At 45.3% G+C, this 19,674-nt stretch overlaps 2 protein-coding genes across 2 annotated transcripts; one reads left to right on the forward strand and one right to left on the reverse strand.

Annotated features, from left to right (window-relative positions):
* Nucleotides 1–39: 39 nt before the first annotated feature.
* POLR1G (RNA polymerase I subunit G) lies at nucleotides 40–15,445 on the forward strand. Its single transcript, XM_069985561.1, has 4 exons — nucleotides 40–175; nucleotides 7,518–7,571; nucleotides 10,547–10,676; nucleotides 13,809–15,445. Exons 2-4 carry the CDS (start codon nucleotides 7,565–7,567, stop codon nucleotides 14,209–14,211), a joined length of 540 nt encoding a protein of 179 aa, XP_069841662.1. The 5' UTR covers nucleotides 40–175; nucleotides 7,518–7,564; the 3' UTR covers nucleotides 14,212–15,445.
* On the reverse strand, nucleotides 14,317–18,986 carry LOC138802355 (CLOCK-interacting pacemaker-like). The gene is made up of 4 exons (XM_069985560.1): nucleotides 18,965–18,986; nucleotides 18,157–18,312; nucleotides 15,531–15,667; nucleotides 14,317–15,063 (listed from the first exon to the last, which is right to left on the reverse strand). The coding sequence occupies exons 2-4, from the start codon at nucleotides 18,284–18,286 to the stop codon at nucleotides 14,500–14,502; spliced, it is 831 nt and encodes a 276-aa protein (XP_069841661.1). The 5' UTR covers nucleotides 18,287–18,312; nucleotides 18,965–18,986; the 3' UTR covers nucleotides 14,317–14,499.
* Nucleotides 18,987–19,674: the final 688 nt, after the last annotated feature.

The raw sequence follows: 19,674 nt of genomic DNA on the forward strand, positions 1-19,674 counted from the left end.
GACTGGTAGTCCTCCTGCTGCCCCGCCTCCTCAGCGCTCAACGAGAAGAGATACTGGCGAACTACAAGTCCCAACGCACCCCGGGTCCACAGCACACCACTCCTCCCGACAGTGCCCAGGGCTGAGATACGGGCCGGCGTCTTCACGTGGAACTGGGAGTCTGTGACCCTGCCCGGTAGTCACCGGAAATATGGATAATGGGATCGAAATCCCCTCATACTATAAACACTGTATAATACCCTCACCCCTATATACACTGTATAATCCCCACACACTATATACACAGTATAATCCCCTCACCCCTATATACACAGTATAATCCCCTCACCCCTATATACACTGTGTAATCCCCTCACCCCTATATACACTGTATAATACCCTCACCCCTATATACACTGTATAATCCCCTCACCCCTATATACACTGTGTAATCCCCTCACCCCTATATACACTGTGTAATCCCCTCACCCCTATATACACTGTATAATCCCCTCACCCCTATATACAATGTATAACACACTCACCCCTATATACACTGTGTAATCCCCTCACCCCTATATACACTGTGTAATCCCCTCACCCCTATATATACACAGTATAATCCCCTCATACTATATACACAGTATAATCCCCTCATACTATATACACTGTATAATCCCCTCACCCTATATACACTGTATAATACCCTCACTCCTATATACACTCTGTATAATCCCCTCACCCCTATATACACTGTGTAATCCCCTCACCCCTATATACACTGTGTAATCCCCTCACCCCTATATACACTGTGTAATCCCCTCACCCCTATATACACTGTGTAATCCCCTCACCCCTATATACACTGTGTAATCCCCTCACCCCTATATACACTGTGTAATCCCCTCACCCTATATACACTGTATAATCCCCTTACCCCTATATACACTGTATAATCCCCTCACCCCTATATACACTGTATAATCCCCTCACCCCTATATACACTGTATAATACCATCACCCCTATATACACTGTATAATCCCCTCACCCTATATACACTGTATAATCCCCTCACCCCTATATACACTGTATAATCCCCTCACCCTATATACACTGTATAATCCCCTTACCCCTATATACACTGTATAATCCCCTCACCCCTATATACACTGTATAATCCCCTCACACTATATACACTGTATAAACCCCTCACCCCTATATACACTGTGTAATCCCCTCACCCCTATATACACTGTGTAATACCCTCACCCTATATACACTGTATAATCCCCTCACCCTATATACACTGTATAATCCCCTCACCCTATATACACTGTATAATCCCCTCACCCCTATATACACTGTATAATACCCTCACCCCTATATACACTGTATAATCCCCTCACCCCTATATACACTGTATAATCCCCTCACCCCTATATACACTGTATAATCCCCTCACACTATATACACTGTATAAACCCCTCACCCCTATATACACCGTGTAATCCCCTCACCCCTATATACACTGTGTAATACCCTCACCCTATATACACTGTATAATCCCCTCACCCTATATACACTGTATAATCCCCTCACCCTATATACACTGTATAATCCCCTCACCCCTATATACACTGTATAATACCCTCACCCCTATATACACTGTATAATCCCCTCACCCCTATATACACTGTATAATCCCCTCACCCCTATATACACTGTATAATCCCCTCACACTATATACACTGTATAAACCCCTCACCCCTATATACACTGTGTAATCCCCTCACCCCTATATACACTGTGTAATACCCTCACCCTATATACACTGTATAATCCCCTCACCCTATATACACTGTATAATCCCCTCACCCTATATACACTGTATAATCCCCTCACCCCTATATACACTGTATAATACCCTCACCCCTATATACACTGTATAATCCCCTCACCCCTATATACACTGTATAATCCCCTCACCCCTATATACACTGTATAATCCCCTCACCCTATATACACTGTATAATACCCTCACCCTATATACACTGTATAATACCCTCACCCCTATATACACTGTATAATACCCTCACCCCTATATACACTGTATAATACCCTCACCCCTATATACACTGTATAATACCCTCACCCCTATATACACTGTATAATCCCCTCACCCCTATATACACTGTATAATCCCCTCACCCTATATACACTGTATAATACCCTCACCCCTATATACACTGTATAATACCCTCACCCCTATATACACTGTGTAATACCCTCACCCCTATATACACTGTGTAATACCCTCACCCCTATATACACTGTGTAATACCCTCACCCTATATACACTGTATAATATCCTCACTCCTATATACAATACCCTTACTCCTATATACACAGTATAATCCCTCACCCTATATACACTGTATAATCCCCTCACCCTATATACACAGTATAATACCCTCACACTATATACAATGTATAATACACTCACCCCTATATACACTCTGTATATTCCCCTCACACTATATACACTGTATATAGACCGAATTCTCCAGATCATTCAGTATATTTTATAATTTCCTGCTCATTATAATATATATATATATATATATATATATATATACACACACACACACACCCTATAACCCTGTACACTGCATAATATACCCTATAATACACCACACTGTATACTACACCAGAATATTCAGTATACCAGTACACCTCTGCACCGAATAATATACCGTACAGCATTTTGCACAGTATATTGTATACAACTAGAGATGAGTGAACCTGGAGCATGCTGGAGTCGATCCGAACCCGATCGTTCGGCATTTGATTAGCGGTGGCTGCTGAAGTTGGATAAAGCCCTAAGGCTATGTGGAAATCATGGATATAGTCATTGGCTGTATCCATGTTTCCCAGACAACCTTAGAGCTTTATCCAAGTTCAGCAGCCCCAGCTAATCAAATGCCGAACGTTTGGGTTGGGATCGACTCAAACCCGATTCGCTCATCTCTATATACAACACTTCAACATATATGACACCACAGTATATTATATACCATGTAACACCTCACACTGTATAATATACAATATAATACCCCACACTCTATATCACTCCACAATATACCTCACGTCACACCCGGTATATTATACCATGTAACACCCCCACACTGTATATTACTCCACAACATACAATATACCTCACGTCACACCACAGTATACTCTACCATGTAACACCCCACACGCTATATCACTCCACAACATACAATATACCTCACGTCACACCACAGTATACTCTACCATGTAACACCCCACACGCTATATCACTCCACAACATACAATATACCTCCCACCCCGGTCTATCATACTATATATAACACTTCCCATGTATGTGACCCCCAGGCCTCTGCTCTCACCGCTGACTGGGCTCTCTCTCTGACCCTCTATGCTGCATCCTTCCTGCTGTTCCTGGTCTGGCCTGTAGGAGGGGTGTGTGTGCCTCTCCATGCTACTTAAAGGGCCAGTGTGCATACTCCTAATCTGCCCCCACCTGTCTTTCCCCAGCACCATCCCTGTCTCTGCCGCCCCACCCGCTCTGACTATTTTGTGGTTTATGATTTGGGATCGTGCAATTGCCCTGTGCCTGATCCTCTTCTACCATATAGTGGGAAACCTATGGAGTCCAGCCCCGCCCCCTTCCAGTAAGAGGCGCACACTTTCCGTACCACCATAGCTACATTGTTGTATGATGGTGTGAGAATAATGGAAGCATATAATTGTTATTATTGTGACCATCGCCGGGGAGCTCAGAGAGTCAGGTCTAAGAATAGAAGGTGTCCGAGTGCGTCCGTAATCTCAGGAATAGATGGAATTGTGGCCGCTAGCCAACGTCCCGCCCTTCATCACTGCTGACGGTCGTACCTTTCATCGCCACAACACCCTGTGCGTTATCAGACGAGGACGGGGCGATAGCATTGACTCATTCTTATAAAAGTAAGTAATGGCCGCCATACTCAGAGCAATAAAATCATTCTAACATAGTTTCATCATCTCATTGCTGTCAGGAGAACGAGAAGCCCTTAAAGGGGTAGTTCACCAAAAATATTTTTCTTTCAAATCAACTGGTGCCAGAAAGAGCCAGAGATTTGTAATTTACTTCCATTAAAAAAAAAAATCTCTAGTCTTCCAGTACTTATCAGCTGCTGTATGTCCTGAAGGAAGTGGTGTATTCTTTCCAGTGTGGAGAGCAGAAGCGGTTTTCTGTTCAATCTTTTTATTGAAAATTTTTCAAAAGTATTTTAACAAATGCCAAATAAAACATGTATTTGTACAAAGCGCGGCATAGTAGGATACAATAAAGCTTATGGTTACATGTGAGATATAGTAACATAAAAGTCCGGTTAACTAGGACCATGGTGAAAGAGGAGTAAACAGGAACAGATTTGCTGCTGCTCTGGACAGTTCCTGACATGGACAGAGGTGGCAGCAGAGAGCACTGTGTCAGACTGGTGAGAATACACCACTTCCAAAAACAATCTCCAGTATTTCAGTACTTATTAGCTGCTGTATGTCCTGTTATGTACTGGATTACTGGAGATTGTTTTTTATAGAAGTACAAATCTACAAAACTTTTTGGCACCAGTTGATTTGAAATATTTTTCCCCCTGAACTACCCCTTTAATTGCACACCACACCTGAACTGGGGTCATGAGCGGTGCTGTCTCTGGAAGAAAGTAGCCATGTTTTTGTAGAGCTGGATAACCTCTTTAATGCAGATATGACTCCACCTTCTTGATACTCCAGTCTCTTACGTTTCTGGTCTCTGGTTTGGCTGGTTGTAGTTTCCTATTGCCAGTCCCACTAACCATAGGTAGTGACATCTGTCAGCGGTCATGGACTTCCTGAGCTCATCCTGTATATACAGGGTAGTGTCCTCCATCTTCTCTCAGGCTCAATCGGTCCCGTTCTGCTGGGCCTATCATGGTAATGCTGCTTTGGTCAGTGACTGGCACACTATTCTATGGTGGTGGTCCCGCTCCCATCCCCCGATCTTGTGGTGCTCCCTACATCACCTTTTCTGGTGCCACAGAGCTTGGCTGGTCCTTAGTCTCCTACCCTGACGTCCCCAGCAAGAAAAAGGGCTTCTTCCCCATTGTCCATACAGCTGTCCAGTGATACTCCTGCCTAAGACTTGTCACCCTCGTGCAAGGGCCTCTCTTTGACTATATTTTTCTACATTGGCTACCAAGGTCTCTACTATAGATGAGCGAACCGGGTTCGGGTTCGAGTCGATCCGAACCCGAACCTTCGGCATTTGATTAGCTGGGGCTGCTGAACTTGGATAAAGCTCTAAGGTTGTCTGGAAAACATGGATACAGCCAATGACTATATCCATGATTTCCACATAGCCTTAGGGCTTTATCCAACCTCAGCAGCCACCGCTAATCAAATGCCGAAAGTTCAGGTTCGGATCGACCCGAACCCGGTTCGCTCATCTCTAGTGCGATCACATCCTGCAGTTTCTGAGCCAAAGCCAGGAGTGGACGGCGTAATCTGCCGGACCATAGAATGGAGCCTATGGGACGGGCAGATCTTCAAGCAGGGTGCACAGAATCCGCACATTTTCCATAAGGTACAAGAGCCCTTATGGTGCGTTAACACACAAAGATTATCCGACAGGTTTTTGAAGCCAAAGCCAGGAATGGATTTGAAAAGAGGAGAAATCTCTCTCCTTCATGACCTGTTCTGTGACATAGTCTGTTCCTGGCTTTGGCTTCAAAGATCTGTAAACGCACCATTACATAGGCTCAAAAACTGACATGTGACAGCAGCCAAAAGTTTCCTCCTAGCATCTACTACTAGTCAGTAAAGTGATATTTTCTCATGTTGCTTCTGATCTTTCCCCCCAATAACCTCAGATTATACCAGGAAACCTCTCCCAGGACTGGATCCAGCTTTTCCAGGCACCCAGGGTGGAGCGGCAAAGACTTCATAGGCAGCCGGCTGATAAGCAGATTGCTGAGCTAATGAAGTGATTCCCTTTGTATGTGCTGAATTCCATGAGCACTCATAGTATTGCTTATAGAAGTCCCATAATAAAAATATAAATCACTCCCCCTTTTTTCCTATTTTTTAAATAAAAATATAAACTAATATATATTTGCTATTGTCACATATTATACTATTATTATATCACATTCCTGATCTCGCACAAGCACAAAAAAAAAAGTGCTAAATGGCTGATTTTGGTCTTATCACATCTCAGAAAAAATGTAAATAAAACCCTCCTGATATTTGAAAAGTTGCTCTTTTTTTTTCCAATTTCAAATTTTTTTTTGCAGTTTTGTAGCATATTTTATTGAAAAATTAAACATGTCATTACAAAGTACGACTCATAGGTGTAAAAATTGAAAGCAATATGGTGTACTAAACACCGGTAGGAGAAAAGCAATCAGTTTAATCCATCATATAATAATTCATGCCATATAATATATATAATGACATATAATAGTGCTATATATATATAATGTCATATAACAGTGCTATATATATATATATATAATGTCATATAATAGTGCTATATATATATAATGTCATATAATAGTGCTATATATATATATAATGTCATATAATAGTGCTATATATATATATAATGTCATATAATAGTGCTATATATATATATATAATGTCATATAATAGTGCTATATATATATATATATATATATATATATATATATATAATGTCATATAATAGTGCTATGTATATATATATATATATATATATATAATGTCATATAATAGTGCTATATATATATAATGTCATATAATAGTGCTATATAAAATGTCATATAATAGTGCTATATATATAATGTCATATAATAGTGCTATATATAATGTCATATAATAGTGCTATATATATAATGTCATATAATAGTACTATATGTGTGTGTGTGTATATATATATATATATATATATATAATGTGATATATGACATTATATATACATATATATTATATCACATTATATATATATATATATATATATATATATATATATATATATACACATATAGCACTATTATATGACATTATATATATATATATATATAGCACTATTATATGACATTATATATACATATATATTATAATGGTGCACACTGTATACTGGATAGTATTCCACACATTGTATAATACAGTACTTGTATTTTATACTTATATATTATGTAGAGGGGTCTGGCACGTATCACCCTGCAGGTGGCGCTGCTGCCTGTATTTTACACTTAGTCCTGATGGGCATATTTCTGGGGGTGGGGCCTTAAAGCATTGGGCGTGGCTAAGGCGCAATACACGTGTTGTGGTTGGTGCGCTGTTACACTTTTGGGCGTGGTTTCAAGCACATTGTTGTACCCGGTGTCTCGTTGAAGGGGTTGTGACGTGTTTGTGGGCGGGGTTTTCTCCAGTCACTTGAGGCTCAGTCAACGACGCTCTCATGTGTTTCTCAGAGATGTAGTTTTCCCTCTAGTGTCGCTGTCAGCGGAAGTGACGTCACCTGTCACAACAAGCGGAGCGATGGAGGGTAAGATGGCGGCCCCCGTGCTCCATGTGCCGGGGAATGTGTGATGGATGGAGAGCCTGTCTGCAGTATGTGGGCTCCCTGTGCTGAGTGATGATGATGACGACAGTGGTGATTGTGATAATGGGTTGGAGGAGGATGGAAGTAATGGCTTTGGATGAGGAGAACGATGCAGAAGTTGGTTTCTTAGTCACAGGATTTTTCTTTTTCGTCTTTTAGCCGTATTTCTTACAGAAAATCTATAATAATCATATATGACCCATAAGTGAGGAGCCCTGAGAGGAGTGGAGGTAAAAAGGGACAGAAGTGCCCAGTGGTTGGCATAAAATGGGCATCAGCGGTAAAAGACAAAATTGGGGGGGGGGGGGAGACTTTGGACGACTGAAGCAACATTGATACCAGACGGAGAGGGGCGCCGTCCAGCCTGGCCCAAAGTTGTTCTGGATGTAAAAAATGGCACCAAACTGGGCAGATCAGTGGCCCAAATACATTAACCCTGTGAAAACACCAGTTATTTACCAAAATCAGGAAAAAAATACCCATATGCCAGTGTCTACACCCAGAACCACTTTGGGCCAGGCTAAACTCTTGTGTGTGATGCGGGGCCCCCCCTCACTGTGTAGTATCAGTGTGATGCGGGGTCCCCCTCTCTGTGTAGTATCAGTGTGATGCGGGGTCCCCCTCTCTCTGTAGTATCAGTGTGATGCAGGGTCCCCCCTCTCTGTGTAGTATCAGTGTGATGCGGGTTCCCCCCCTCTCTCTGTAGTATCAGTGTGATGCAGGGTCCCCCCTCTCTGTGTAGTATCAGTGTGATGCGGGGTCCCCCCTCTCTGTGTAGCATCAGTATGATGCGGGGTCCCCCCTCTCTGTGTAGCATCAGTGTGATGAGGGGTCCCCCTCTCTGTGTAGCATCAGTGTGATGCGGGGTCCCCCTCTCTGTGTAGTATCAGTGTGATGCGGGGTCCCCCTCTCTGTGTAGTATCAGTGTGATGCGGGGTCCCCCCTCTCTGTGTAGTATCAGTGTGATGCGGGGTCCCCCCTCTCTCTGTGTAGTATCAGTGTGATGCTGGGTCCCCCCTCTCTCTGTGTAGTATCAGTATGATGCGGGGTCCCCCCTCTCTGTATTATCAGTGTGATGCGGGGTCCCCCTCTCTGTGTAGCATCAGTGTGATGCGGGGTCCCCCTCTCTGTGTAGTATCAGTGTGATGCGGGGTCCCCCCTCTCTGTGTAGTATCAGTGTGATGCGGGGTCCCTGTGTAGCATCAGTGTGATGAGGGGTCCCCTCCTCTCTGTGTAGTATCAGTGTGATGCGGGGTCCCCCCTCTCTGTGTAGCATCAGTATGATGCGGGGTCCCCCCTCTCTGTGTAGCATCAGTGTGATGAGGGGTCCCCCTCTCTGTGTAGCATCAGTGTGATGCGGGGTCCCCCTCTCTGTGTAGTATCAGTGTGATGCGGGGTCCCCCTCTCTGTGTAGTATCAGTGTGATGCGGGGTCCCCCCTCTCTGTGTAGTATCAGTGTGATGCGGGGTCCCCCCTCTCTCTGTGTAGTATCAGTGTGATGCTGGGTCCCCCCTCTCTCTGTGTAGTATCAGTATGATGCGGGGTCCCCCCTCTCTGTATTATCAGTGTGATGCGGGGTCCCTCTCTCTGTGTAGTATCAGTGTGATGCTGGGCCTCTCTGTGTAGTATCAGTGTGATGCGGGGTCCCCCTCTCTGTGTAGTATCAGTGTGATGCTGGGCCTCTCTGTGTAGTATCAGTGTGATGCGGGGTCCCCCTCTCTGTGTAGTATCAGTGTGATGCGGGGTCCCTCTCTCTGTGTAGCATCAGTGTGATGAGGGGTCCCCCCTCTCTGTGTAGCATCAGTGTGATGCGGGGTCCCCTCTCTCTGTGTAGTATCAGTGTGATGCAGGGTCCCCCCTCTCTGTGTAGTATCAGTGTGATGCAGGGTCCCCCCTCTCTGTGTAGTATCAGTGTGATGCGGGGTCCCCCCTCTCTGTGTAGCATCAGTGTGATGAGGGGTCCCCTCCTCTCTGTGTAGTATCAGTGTGATGCGGGGTCCCCTCTCTCTGTGTAGTATCAGTATGATGCGGGGTCCCCCCTCTCTGTATTATCAGTGTGATGCGGGGTCCCTCTCTCTGTGTAGTATCAGTGTGATGCTGGGCCTCTCTGTGTAGTATCAGTGTGATGCGGGGTCCCCCTCTCTGTGTAGTATCAGTGTGATGCTGGGCCTCTCTGTGTAGTATCAGTGTGATGCGGGGTCCCCCTCTCTGTGTAGTATCAGTATGATGCGGGGTCCCCCCTCTCTGTATTATCAGTGTGATGCGGGGTCCCTCTCTCTGTGTAGTATCAGTGTGATGCTGGGCCTCTCTGTGTAGTATCAGTGTGATGCGGGGTCCCCCTCTCTGTGTAGTATCAGTGTGATGCTGGGCCTCTCTGTGTAGTATCAGTGTGATGCGGGGTCCCCCTCTCTGTGTAGTATCAGTGTGATGCGGGGTCCCTCTCTCTGTGTATTATCAGTGTGATGCGGGGTCCCCCCTCTCTGTGTAGTACCAGTGTGATGCGGGGTCCCCCCTCTCTGTATTATCAGTGTGACATCAGTCGCCCAAACGTAATTTTTCTTTTAAATCGCAGTTTTACAAATTTTAACTCCATTCCCCTCGGGGCTCCTCACTTACGGGTCAGTTATGATTATTGCAATTTTTTGTAAGACAAATGGATAAAAAAGGAAAAATCCTGTGAATAAGAAACCAATGTCAGCAGCGTGTGAGGAGATGGATGGTGGTGATTGTGACAGGGAGTAGGATAACAGTGGAAGAGGATGATAATAATGGTGGTGATGAGGAGGAGGATAGAGGTAATGATTATGATGGGGTGAGGAGATGGATGATGAGGATGGTGGTGGCAGTTGTTGGGGGAGTAGTTAGTGGGTGCACACCTATCATGTGACCGTGGTATTGATCAGCCTTATGTCCCACAGGTGGCGGCCGTCGTAGCTTCCGGTGCCCTTTGGACTTTAACCCTGTGGCGGACTGTGACGGGACGGTGACCTGTGAACCGGATACAGAGTTCTGGCTGATCAAGGCCCCGGCAGACTTTACCCCTGAGAGGTGAGGGGGCAGTGGATGTATGAGAGATGTGTCTGTGGGGTTTCCCCACCCATCATTCAGGGGTCATCAGAGATCTGTATGGGTGTATAGTGATGCTGGAGGGTTCTCAGCCTTTGGCCGCGCTGTCGATAACCCTACACACTGCTGTGATGCGCTACGAGCACTTACAGGTGACCCGGGCAGATCTAGGAGATCACACAGTCTATGTGGCTGTAACACCGAATAAGAGGGGCCACTAACTTCTGGCCGTGTAGTGTAGTTATGGTGCTGAATGGGTTGGCCAGCTTATACATAGAGCTGTATGATGGGAGTTGTGGTCCCATTCTGTGGTGTCCTGGGATCCCTAAGAATTAGTGGCACTCTAGGGTTATACAGAGGAGGACCGATGAATGGATTATCACCATGATGGCGGCTTCTAACAAACCAGGAGACTCCTCATCCGTCCGCAGTACTATGTGATCCTCACATCCTCTGGCAGCTTATCAGAGCCAAATCCTCGTCTGAGCCCAACCATTCTACACCCAGTATGATACTTCACTATTCTGTATCCTGCAGGTGGCGCTGTTGTGTTTACATCAGTAAAGTGACATACCTTGTGTATCTGTCAGAAATCAAGCAAGCAGAGAGATGTCTTAAAGGGGTACTCCAGCATATAGATTTGTGAATGACTTCTATTTAAAAATCTCCAGTCTTCCAGTACTTATCAGCTGTAGCAAATCCCCATAGAAACCTCTCCTGCTCTGGACAGTTCCTGCCATGGACAGAGGTGGCAGCAGAGAGCACTGTGTCAGACTGAAAAGAATACACCACTTCTTCAGGACATACAGCAGCTGATAAGTATGGGAAGACTGGAGATTCTTAAATAGAAGTAATTTACAAATCTATATAACTTTCTATAACCAGTTGATTTAAAAGAAAAACTTTTTTGCTGGAGTACCTCTTTAATGTATACTGCAGAGTACCCATAGAGATGTATAGACCGGACATAGTCTGTATGATGTTTCCTAGTACGGACGCTCTGCCGGTGTGCTGGGTTTCCTTTCATATTTCTGTTGTCGGTGAGACAGTCTGCTCCAGGTCTGTTCAGAAGAGGAGGAGGAGCGGTGAACTGCTGTATTTGTGGGACAGAATTGCATTGGTTCTATCCATCTTTATGGGTTCAGTATATATTGAGGATGGTTATTTATACACACGTATGGCTTTTTGCTGATGTGGACGTAACCCTATACTAATCATTAGACTTGTTACCTCTTATGTCCTACAAGTGGCGCTGCAGCATCTAAGGCTGTGGAGCCACACCGCATTTTTGGTCATGTGATGTGATCACACAGTGACATCACACCTAAAGATTGTGTGGTCACATTGCAACAAGCGACATAACACATATGTGAGACCGCGATCTGCATTTATTATACTCATCATTACACTGTTACCTCCTGTGTCCTGCAGGTGGCGCTGATGCATCTATTATACTGAGCATTACACTGTGTTACCTCCTGTGTCCTGCAGATGGCGATGATGCATCTATTACACTGTGTTACTTCCTGTGTCCTGCAGGTGGCGCTGATGCATCTATTATACTGAGCATTACACTGTGTTACCTCCTGTGTCCTGCAGATGGTGCTGATGCATCTATTACACTGTGTTACCTCCTGTGTCCTGCAGATGGTGCTGATGCATCTATTACACTGTGTTACCTCCTGTGTCCTGCAGATGGTGCTGATGCATCTATTACACTGTGTTACCTCCTTTGTCCTGCAGGTGGCGCTGATGCATCTATTATACTGAGCATTACACTGTGTTACCTCCTGTGTCCTGCAGGTGGCGCTGATGCATCTATTATACTGAGCATTACACTGTGTTACCTCCTGTGTCCTGCAGGTGGCGCTGATGCATTTATTATACTGCGCGTTATGCCAGTGTTCAGCAACCTGTGGCTCTGTAGCTGCTGGAAACCTACTGCTCCCATAATGCCCCAATAGTCTTTCTAGTTTTGCAGCAGCCATGGTTTGAGGACACTAAATTACACCATGATACCTGCAAAGGAAATTTAAAATGAATGTACCATATGATATGTACAGTACAACCTTATCAGTACTGCAGAGCTGATTCTGCCTGTCTGGTCCTTTTTTTTCCTTTCATCTACAGCCCGGTTCCCAATGTTTTTTGCTGTTTTACACTTAGGATAATGCACTGGAGCCCCCAGCGCATATAGGGATGTCCGCCTCCTGGTGACAAGTCTTCTGTGTTTCCCCCAGCCGTTGCTGGACGGATGCTGGGGCCAGGGGAACATAGAAGGTGCAAAGAATAAAATAAGGACTAGACAGGCAGAATCAGCTCTGCAGCACTGATAAGATCATATAGAAAATGTAACATATGTATTCATGTGGTACATTCTCTTTTAAAGGGGTTTTCCAGGCAGAACATACTGAGCGGCAGGGCACCTGGCAACCCCACCAGTCAACTGTTAAAAGGGTACACCAGTGAAAGCCTTTTTCTTTCATGTCATCTGGTTTCAGAAAGTTATACAAATTTGTAATTTACTTCTATTTAAAAATTTTCAGTCTTCCAGTACTTATCAGCTGCTGTATGTCCTGCAGGAAGTGGTGTATTCTCTCCAGTCTGACACAGTGCTCTCTGCTGCCACCTCTGTCCATGTCAGGAACTGTCCAGAGCAGCAGCAAATCCCCATAGAAAACCTCTCCTACTCTGGGCAGTTCCTGACATGGACAGAGGTGGCAGTAGGGAGCACTGTGTCAGAGTGGAAAGAATACACCACTTCCTGTAGGACATACAGCAGCTGATAAGTATGGGAAGACTTGAGATTTTTAAATAGAAGTAAATTACAAATATATATAACTTTCTAAAACCAGTTGATTTTAAAGAAAAAGATTTTTGCTGGAGTACCCCTTTAAGCATCTGTTACACCAATCTTTACACTGTTACCTCCTGTGTCCTGCAGGTGGCGCTGATGCATCTATTATACCGCTCATTACACTGTTATCTCCTGTGTCCTGCGGGTAGCGCTGGTATCTGAGTTTTTGCAGACATGTTGCAGGGGGGTGCATGCAGTACTGGTGTTGGGGTGTGGATACTTTTGGGTGTGACACTGTCATCTCTTCCTGTCTTCAGCTTTGACTCTCACCGTTTCCCGTTATCGGGCTACAAGATGCAGAAGATCAAGGTTGACGGCGTTAAGAAGTATTACCACATGGTGTCCTCACCCGGTGCAGCACTCCCCATGCAGGCCTTTCTGCGGCCGTCAGAGGACTCTGCGGACAAGCTCGTGGCGGCCGCTCCTCTACAGGGTGTCATCACTCTGGCCGAAGCTCACGGAGACCACACGGCTCTTCATAGTATTCCCGACCGGCCGCCATTAGCCATCCCTCCGGGACTGAAGCAGCGCTTTCGTCCATTTGGCGCCATCGCCTCCGGGGTTATCGACTCGAATAGAAAAGACACGCAATTATCGGGAAGCAGCAAGAAAAAGAAGAAAGCGAAGAAACGTCGGCACGAGGAGGCTCTGGACGCCTAAACCTGGCCTCTGGCATTGGGCCTGGCCTGCACTACCCAAACTGGCCACTAGGACTAGTTGTTCAGCTATTATAGGTCACATGGAGGCAAAGAACCAATCAAACAATTGTCAGAAATTCATGTCATGATGAGACAAAGCAGATACAGATTGTAGCCAACACTTCATCATTTCCTGCACAGGGGGGCGACGGTGAGTGACAGGCATCCATAAAATAAAGTTTATACGCTATAAAAATCTAAATGTACAAATAAAGGGGCACAGCCCCATGAGGTAGGCGGGGAATGGCGGTCATGCCGCGCCCCCGGTATCATTGTCAGGTGGCACTGCCTCTGATGTCATAGATTTCTCGGGTGATGTCACATTCTGTTCTGACTTTGTCTCTGGCTTCTCTTCTGCGGAGTTGTCGTCTGAGGTGTTGGAGTTGGACGCCTCATCCGTGTCCATTGCTTCGTCCGTTCTGTCTAAGCAGGTTGCAGGTGGAACTTTCCGGTAGCCTCCGCTTCTTTCCATCGCCCTCCGAAGCCGCTCCCATCCACCTTCCTCACCTTCCAGCGCCCTCTCGTAGAGTCTAGTGTGAACCTTCAGCTCCCGAATAGAGCGCTGAGTCTCTCGTGTCCGACGCAACAAGGCCAGAGAGCGTAAGGATACGTCGAGAAGCTGTGGTGCTGTCTGCTTGCACGTTTTGGAGGTGGGAGGAAGGGGGTCAGTGTCTTTGGGACAGTCGGGTTTGGGGCTTAGAGGGGTTACACGTGGCGCAATCTTGGGGTAAGAACGCAGGATGGGAAGGTAGGCGGAAGGGGCGGGTCTTTTACGATGGCGCCGGAGAGGAGGTTGGACGAGGAGAACGTGAGGCTGAATGGAGGAAACATGGAGAAAAGTTAGCCAATAGTTCACCACAAGGGCGGCAGTATAGAGACATTTACATGATAAAACAACATCCTGCAGTGACTGTCATCTCTGGAACTGAAGATACAAGTGGAATTAAGGATTAAGACTCTGTAAATATTGGGGGTAGCACCTCACGATCCCCTCCGACATAATAGCGCCATGTGATGTGTATTATTGGGTCTACAGAGTTGAAGGGAAGGCTGGACCGCCAGAGTAGGATCAAGTCGTAGTACCAGACATGGCCATGAATGGGAGGGGGGGCACTGGTTCTGGGCATAGTCTTCCCTCTAATCCTGGAGACCCTCATAAATATTGTAACCGTTTAATAAACAAGTTATTTCTCAGATGTTGTTTTTTGCCTTTTTATCCTTTTTTATTTATTTTTTTTTTGCTTCCATTGAATAAAACGTTTTTCTCCTTTGCTTCCTCACCTGTTTGAGGACGACATTCTGCAGGATGTAGATAGGGGTGTATGCAGTCTGTGTCTGAGGGGTGTCGCTGGTGGTGGTGGTCTCACTGCTGGTTGTTGATGGCGTCTCCTCCGAGCTGAAGCTTTCCGAGCTGCTGTCTGTAAGGAGAACATGGGTTATTAGGTTCCCTCTATACACCATATAAATGGTCTGCCGCAATCACCCTGAAGATCTAATGGTCATATACTTCCAATAACTGTTGTTTCTCCCGACTTCCCCGTGTATGTGAACATTCAGTGTGACTGGTAATACAAATTCAGCACACTCATCCCTTCTCGCCACTGACGTGTCGGAGAGTCGGGAGGCAACTATGCACCTTCAAAAGTTGTCCACACCCGGCTCAAGTATAAGGTGTATGGGCATCTTTGTGTGGCAGCCCCAGTGTAGGAAGGGTCACTGGACATTACACTGAGAACCCTCATATTGACCCTTCATTAGAGTACACCAGCGGGAGTCATTACATAACCAGAACAATGACTACTTAATCTGGAACCAAGACAGACAACGTTGGGACCTGCAAGCAATGGTCAAGAGGAGTCACCAGTACTATCAACATTAATGGGCCCAGTCTGTGACCTCTTGGCTATTAACCCCCCACCCCCCTGCTTAGTTTATGAAGGTTGATCTGCAGTGTAGGCCCGGGAGACCTCTGTGACCCGATAAATCATACGGTGCTCCGGGAGAATTCCATAGGGTGCACGTACCCTCACACTACATTCTTCTACATCAAGCTTTTTTTCTTAGGGCGATTGTCTTGCTGTATACCCCACGTTCTCTGGAGATTCAGATCATAAAGACATTTGCCTTTGCAATTTGTTGGTATATCTTATATGGTGATAGATACTTAGTATTTTAGGAGTGATACCTTTATTGGCCAACAAAAAAAAGTTAAGGCCCTATTACACAAGACGATTATCGGCCGTATTCGGACGATATCAGACGTGTATAATAGACGGCAACGATCAGCTGATATGAACGATGTCGTCTGATCGCTGCAGCCGTTCGTCTTTGAACATGTTGAAAGTCAAAAGACTAATATAGCAGCGATCCGCTGCCGTCGCTCTGGGCTGCCAAGACGATCTAGCAATCACCTGGGGGGCTGCCCGGACGATCTAGCGGCCCCACCCTGGACTCACCTGCTTGCTGCCGACGTGTGTAATAGCGGCGGCAGAGATTGTGAGCCCTCGCGGGCAGGGTCCTCTACCCCCATGTACCAGTCTGTCTTTTGCCTTCATGTAATGTTTTCTGATCTTGTATTGTTCCTGCCTGTTGCCTATCTATTGTATAGCGCTCTGGAACTAAGGGCGCTTTATAAATAAATAATAATAATAACAAGGAGCAAGCGAGCGATGACAGCGCTTGTTTGCTCCTCTCCCCATGTAATAGGGGCTTTAGACTTATGAGCTTTTGGGATTCAAAAGATCCCAGATCTTTGTCAGACACGTTTCCAAATGAACGTCTTAGGGCCCTATTACACCAACAGATTATCTGACAGATTTTTTCAGCCAAAGCCAGGAGTAGATTTGAAAAGAGGTGAAATCTCAGTCGTTCCTTTATGACCTGTTTTTGTCTTCTTTGTAAAATTCTTAGTGTCACTGTCGTGTTTTTTTTTTTTTTTTTTTTTTTGCAGAGATCAATAGTCCAGGTGATTTTAAGAAACTTTGTAAGTGGTTTTATTAGCCAAATATGCAATTATCTGCATCCAAAAAGACTTTACCCAGCCCCCCTCCCCTCTCTCATTCACTGCTCATTATCAGGAAATCTCGAACCTTTTATATCAGTCGTGCCCTGTCTGTTCTATGGAGACTACTATACTCCTTGCTCTTGCTCTTGATCATTGTTGATCGTCCGTTCTTGGGGGTTAATAATGGTCTTGAATCTCCTCCATCTGTACACAACCTGTCCAGCTGTGGATTGGGGGCGTCTGGAGATGGCTTTATAACCTTTTCCAGCCTGATGATGATAAATATCTCATCTCCTGAGTTGGGGCCAGCTTTTCTAGGCACCCGGAGTATGTGGTAGCAGGTTTCAAGAGCAGCAGGCTAGCAAGCCGATGAGTGAGCTTAAAGGGGTAGTTCACCAAATGTTTTCTTTTGAATCAGCTGGTGCGAGAAAGTGCCAGAGATTTGTAATTTACTTCTATTATTATGCTGCTGCTGCTCTGGACAGTTCCTGACATGGACAGAGGTGGCAGCAGAGAGCACTGTGTCAGACTGGAGAGAATACACCACTTCCTGCAGGACATACAGCAGTTGATAGGTACTGGAAGAATGGAAGTTTGTAAAAAAGAAGTAAATTACAAATCTATATAACTTTCTGAAACCAGGTGACATGAAAGAAAAAGACTTTCACTGGTGTACCCTTTTAACAGTTGACTGGTGGGGTTGCAGCTGCTGCTAAGTATTGGGAGACTGGAGATTTTTTAATAGAAGAAAATAACAATTCTCTGGCACTTTCTGCCACCATTTTTTTTTGCTGAACTACCCCATTAATTGAGGGTTGTAGTATAAGATGTGTAGTTTCGGATACATGTAGACTGACAGCGGGGATATCAGTGCAGTGTGTGGCAGATATAGTGGGCACCTACCGGAGTAGCCGGAGTCCTTTTCTGTCTCGCTCTGTGCCTTCTCTTTGGTTGTTGCCGGCGGCTGTTTGGCCTCCACATTTTTGTCGTCTTCCCGGTTGGAAGGTCCGGTCTCTGTTGGGGGGGACTTCATGGTGGGAAGCTGAGAAGAACCTGAAACTAAAGCACAAGAAAAGTTACATTCAGGCTGTGGGAATATGGGGGGGCAGCTATTATATACCCTATTACCCTGACCCTGTCCAGAACCTTCATCTATTATATACAGTGCTCTTGTGTATAGTACATAGTGATCCTGTGTATAGTATATAGCGGCAGTGCTCCTGTGTATAGTATATAGCAGCAGTGCTCCTGTGTATAGTATATAGAGGCAGTGCTCTTGTATATGATATAGTATATAGCAGCAGTGCTTCTGTGTATAGTATATAGCAGCAGTGCTCTTGTATATAGTATATAGCAGCAGTGCTCTTGTATATAGTATATAGCAGCATTGCTTCTGTGTATAGTGAAGTATATAGCAGCAGTGCTCATGTATATAGTATATAGCAGCAGTGATCTTGTATATAGTATAGTATATAGCAGCAGTGATCTTGTATATAGTATATAGCAGCAGTGCTCTTGTATATAGTATATAGCAGCAGTGCTCTTGTACATAGTATATAGCAGCAGTGCTCTTGTATATGATATAGTATATAGCAGCAGTGCTCCTGTGTATAGTATATAGTGGCAGTGCTCTTGTATATGGTATAGTATATAGTGGCAGTGCTCCTGTGTATAGTGCAGTATATAGCCTGAGTATAGGATGTATAGTTACCAGCTGCGGCAGTCTCTGAGTGTCCGCTCGCTCTGGCAGGTAGTGCTGAGTACAGTGCGGAGGTTCCGCCCCTGGTTGTACAGTACACAGAGTACAGTTTTCCCTACGGATATTATGACTAACCCTCTGTACTGTACTCTCTGTGCCAGCTCCTCCTGTACTCCGCACACGTGGAGAACAGCGTGTGTACAACCGAGACACCAGCCCTGTTCTCCCTACCCACAACCGACTGCAGGCATGTAGCACTCTCCCCACCTGTCTGTCTCTTATCTCCGTGTGTTCAGGACAGTCTGTCTCTTCACCTGTGTGTCACAACATATGTGTGTGTGTATATGTCTCTGCGTGTCTGTTCTGCCGTCAGGTCCCCACCCCTCAGGTATCTGCCTCAGGGTAGAAGCCCCTACTTTTCAGCATTATAGATTAGCAGGTTCTACCTTCTTATTACTGAAAAAGCTGAAGTCCTAAAAAAAGAAAAAAAAATCTATGAAACCAAAAGTAGGTTTGGAGGAACGGCGGAATCCCTTTGTGCATAGAATAGAGGAAATGCGTTCGGTCGCAAGCTGCGGAATCCGCAATGGGTTTTTTGTCGGGATTCCATAGTGTGCACATAGCCTTAGATGGGACAATCCAGTGTTCGGAGCAACTTACGGCCCTTTTACACTGGACGATTATTGTGCAAAAAAGTTAAAGTTTAAACGATAATCGTTTTG

Source organism: Dendropsophus ebraccatus, chromosome 10 (assembly GCF_027789765.1).
Source record: "Dendropsophus ebraccatus isolate aDenEbr1 chromosome 10, aDenEbr1.pat, whole genome shotgun sequence".
NCBI lineage: Eukaryota > Metazoa > Chordata > Amphibia > Anura > Hylidae > Dendropsophus > Dendropsophus ebraccatus.